Source organism: Lipotes vexillifer, unplaced genomic scaffold (assembly GCF_000442215.2).
Source record: "Lipotes vexillifer unplaced genomic scaffold, Lipotes_vexillifer_v1.1 scaffold514, whole genome shotgun sequence".
Taxonomy (NCBI): domain Eukaryota; kingdom Metazoa; phylum Chordata; class Mammalia; order Artiodactyla; family Lipotidae; genus Lipotes; species Lipotes vexillifer.
Window position 1 is genome coordinate 1,214,667 of NW_006789975.1, and position 3,381 is coordinate 1,218,047.

General features: G+C 56.3%; 1 protein-coding gene across 3 annotated transcripts in view; it reads left to right on the forward strand.

Annotated features, from left to right (window-relative positions):
• The first annotated feature begins 523 nt into the window (after positions 1–523).
• Positions 524–3,381, forward strand: part of SLC34A1 (solute carrier family 34 member 1) — a 13,105-nt gene continuing 10,247 nt past the window's right edge. The window contains exons 1-5 of one of the 3 annotated variants that reach the window (XM_007463096.1): positions 524–574; positions 1,508–1,637; positions 1,786–1,935; positions 2,021–2,149; positions 2,403–2,546. In XM_007463096.1, the coding sequence (XP_007463158.1) occupies positions 1,529–1,637; positions 1,786–1,935; positions 2,021–2,149; positions 2,403–2,546 (532 nt within the window). In that variant the 5' untranslated portion in view covers positions 524–574; positions 1,508–1,528. Of the gene's footprint in view, positions 575–1,483; positions 1,638–1,785; positions 1,936–2,020; positions 2,150–2,402; positions 2,547–3,381 lie in introns of all 3 variants that reach the window. The other 2 variants (XM_007463095.1, XM_007463097.1) reach the window with 2 other exon arrangements.

A 3,381-nucleotide genomic window follows, 5' to 3' on the forward strand; every position in this document is an offset into this window, starting at 1 on the left:
TCCTGGATCTGTGGTCTTGGACCCTCCACAATTCAGCACTACATAGCTTCTCTGGGTTTGTCTTCTGTTGCTTCCTCCATCACACACTCCCTCTCCTCCAAATGCCCCTCAAGACACACAGAGAGACCCATAGACACCCAGATGCAAGGCAAGGCTGAAGGGTGTTTGTGTTACTCCTTGCGGAGTACTGTCAGGCCAAGAAGGAGGGCAAGGGGCCAGAGCCATGGAATCTCTGGGGACCCTGGGAAGGAGGTGCCTGAGTGGCATCAGGGTCTCTGCCTGGGGGCATGGGATGTATCTGTGCCCTCCTTGCTGGGTCTGGGTCATGGTTCTAGCTGAGTATCTGTGTGGAGGAGGGGAGAGCCTGTCCACAGACTCCCCCTGCAGAGCTGACGATTAGCAATTAACCGGGAGGAATCTAGTGGGTGAGGTTAATTGGGGAACAGAGGGAGGGCAGCTAGGGTTCCAGGGACTTTGCCCTTGACCCGAGGGTATAAAGAGGATCCCAGGTTCTCCTCAGGCCCCTAGGGCTTCCCTGAGCATCTGAGCAGGAGCTGAAACACAGAGCACCGAGGTGAGTCCAGGGTCCCCACATCCCAACCCCATCCCCAACTCTTAGTAGGAAACAGGCTCCTCACCTCTGTCCTTACTGTGCCTCTGTTTCCTGTCCCCTATAACATCTCAGTCCCAGCCCAGCCTGGCTCACTGCCCCAGAGTAAAACGGACTCATGCTCTTCCAGGGCTTGGAATTCAGCTCTACATGCCCCACAACCCCACAGCCAGGGCCCTTGGAATAAGGTTGGGGGTGAAAGGTGGGGTGCTGAAGCAGACTGGGGCACTCCCACCCCAACAGCCGGGAACTCCTGTGGCAATTCAGGGGCAGCTAAAGCAAGTCAAGGTCTTCCCAGACTTGGGGACGGGATGGGGGCCCTCCTTAACTAAACAAGTCCTGGTCTGAGCCTCATTCATGGCAGAAAAGCCCATCAGTGCTTGTTTATTGCTGGGGGTAAGGGTGGATGGGGAAAGAAGTTCATTTGTGAGGATGAACCCCTGTGCCCCAGGGGCACTCTGGTGACACCTGTATCTGTCATTAGAACACTTGCTCCCATTGCCATGTTCCATCTATTTTAGGGATTATTTCATTGACATCTGATTCTCCACTAGACTTTGAGCTTCCTGGGGGAAGGAGCTGCATCTGTATTTAGCCAGCTGTACCCCAGCATCAAGCTCAGTGCCTTAGATAGAGTAGATGCTCAATAAGTACTGCTGAATGAATGAATGAATGAATCCCCAAATCTGTGCTGAGCACCTGAGTGTGCAGCTCTGGGTGTGCGGGGTGTGTGTGTGGAGGGTGTGCTTCGCTGGAGGTATGTTTGTGATCACACACCATGGGTGTTTGCGCACGTGAGTGTATGGGTGTGGGTGTGGAGGGATGGGTGTGTGAGTGTGTGTGAGTTTCCAGGACACGGCAGTTCTCACTCAGTGTTGCTGTGCCCCTGATGTGCAGGGCCCACAGTGTGTACCCAGGATGATGTCCTACGGAGAGAGGCTGGAGGGCAGGGCTGTCTCCCCACTCCCAGTCTGTAGGGGGCACATGACACGTGGGGCGGCCTTTGCCTATGTGCCCAGCCCGCAGGGTGAGTGCTGCTCCCACCCCTGGACCCCGCTTGCCCTCAGTTGCCCACATCCCACCCCGGTGGGGAGGCCTCCACCCCTCTGCCCACCCCTCCCAACCTTCCCGGGACATGGGGCCTCAGGGAACTCCTGACCAGCCTCACTCCCCAGTCCTGCACAGGATTCCAGGGACCTCAGCCTATGCCTTCCCCAGCCTGGGCCCCGTGGCCCTCGCCGAGCAAGGCTGCCCCTACGGGGAGGTTCTGGAGCACCATGACCCGCTGCCTGCCAAGCTGGCCCAGGAAGATGAGCAGAAGCCAGGTGGGCCTGGGTCGGGGTGGCAGGGGTGTCAGCAGTCACTGGCAGAGCCCTCCAGCCACTGTGCTCATGACTGGCCCCTCTCCAGAGCCTGGGTTGGCCCAGAAGCTGTGCCAGGCTGGCTTGACGCTCCTCAAGGTACCACTGATGCTCGTCTTCCTCTACCTCTTTGTCTGCTCCCTGGACGTGCTCAGCTCAGCCTTCCAGCTGGCCGGAGGTAGGGGAACAGAACCAGAGGAATTATAGAAACAGAACCTGCGGGAGATATATAGAGATCTATGATTTATTGCAAGGAATTGGCCTACGTGATTGTGAAGCACACTGGGCCTCTTGGGCAGAAGCCAATACTGCAGTGCACAGGTGGAATTTCTCCTTCCCCAGGGAAGCCTCAGGGGAGAGGTAGGGCGGAGGGGAGGGAACCAGGGAAGGGTTTTGAAGGGTCTCGGACAACGCTGGCTCATGCTCCCCAGGGAAGGTGGCTGGCGACATCTTCAAGGACAATGCCATCCTGTCCAACCCGGTGGCGGCGCTGGTGGTGGGGATCCTCGTGACCGTGCTGGTGCAGAGCTCCAGCACCTCCACATCCATCGTGGTCAGCATGGTCTCCTCCGGCTGTGAGTTGGCCCACCAGGGCCAGGGAAGGAGTGAGGGGCTGGGATGCTGGATGCGCGGCTGGGGTGGGAAGAGCAGGGGTGGGGGCAGGGGCTGCAGGCAATGGGCAGCTCTGGTGTCTCCCACTCTGTTCTCCAAAGCATGGCCTGGAGTCTCAGCCAGGAGGGGCGACCCAGAAGCTGGGAAGGGTGGCAACTAGGGAGTACATCCTCAGGAAGGCTCACCTCCATGTCGCCACACAGTCACTCATTCCATCAATCAGGGGAACAGAACCAGAGGAATTAGAGAAACAGAACCTGCATGAGATATATAGAGATCTATAATTTATTGCAAAGAATTGGCTTATGTGATTGTGAGGCAGGCTGGGCCTCTTGGGCAGAAGCCAATACTGCAGTGCACAGGTGGAATTTCTTCTTCCCCAGGGAAGCCTCAGTTTTGCTCTTAGGGCCTTTAATCTCATGAGATGAGGTCCACCCAGATTATTGAGGTTAATCTTTTCTCAAGGTCAATTGATGGTTGAGGCAAATCCATCCGAAAAACACCTTCACAGCAACATCTCGGTTAGTGTTGGACTGAATAACTGGGTACTAGCCAAGCTGACACATGAAAGTGACGTCACACTTGTGTTCACATGTGCACACACAAGCACAGAGACACATTTGAATTTAGGACCCGTGCCCTCGTGGACATGCACCCGCACACTCGTTCACATATACACAGGTGCAGTACACATATGTGAACATCAGTTCACATGTACGCACACATGTAAACACACAGCATGTGCCCCCATGTACCTGAGAGGCTGAGGCCGAGCAGAGTCAGCAGCATGGCAGGGAT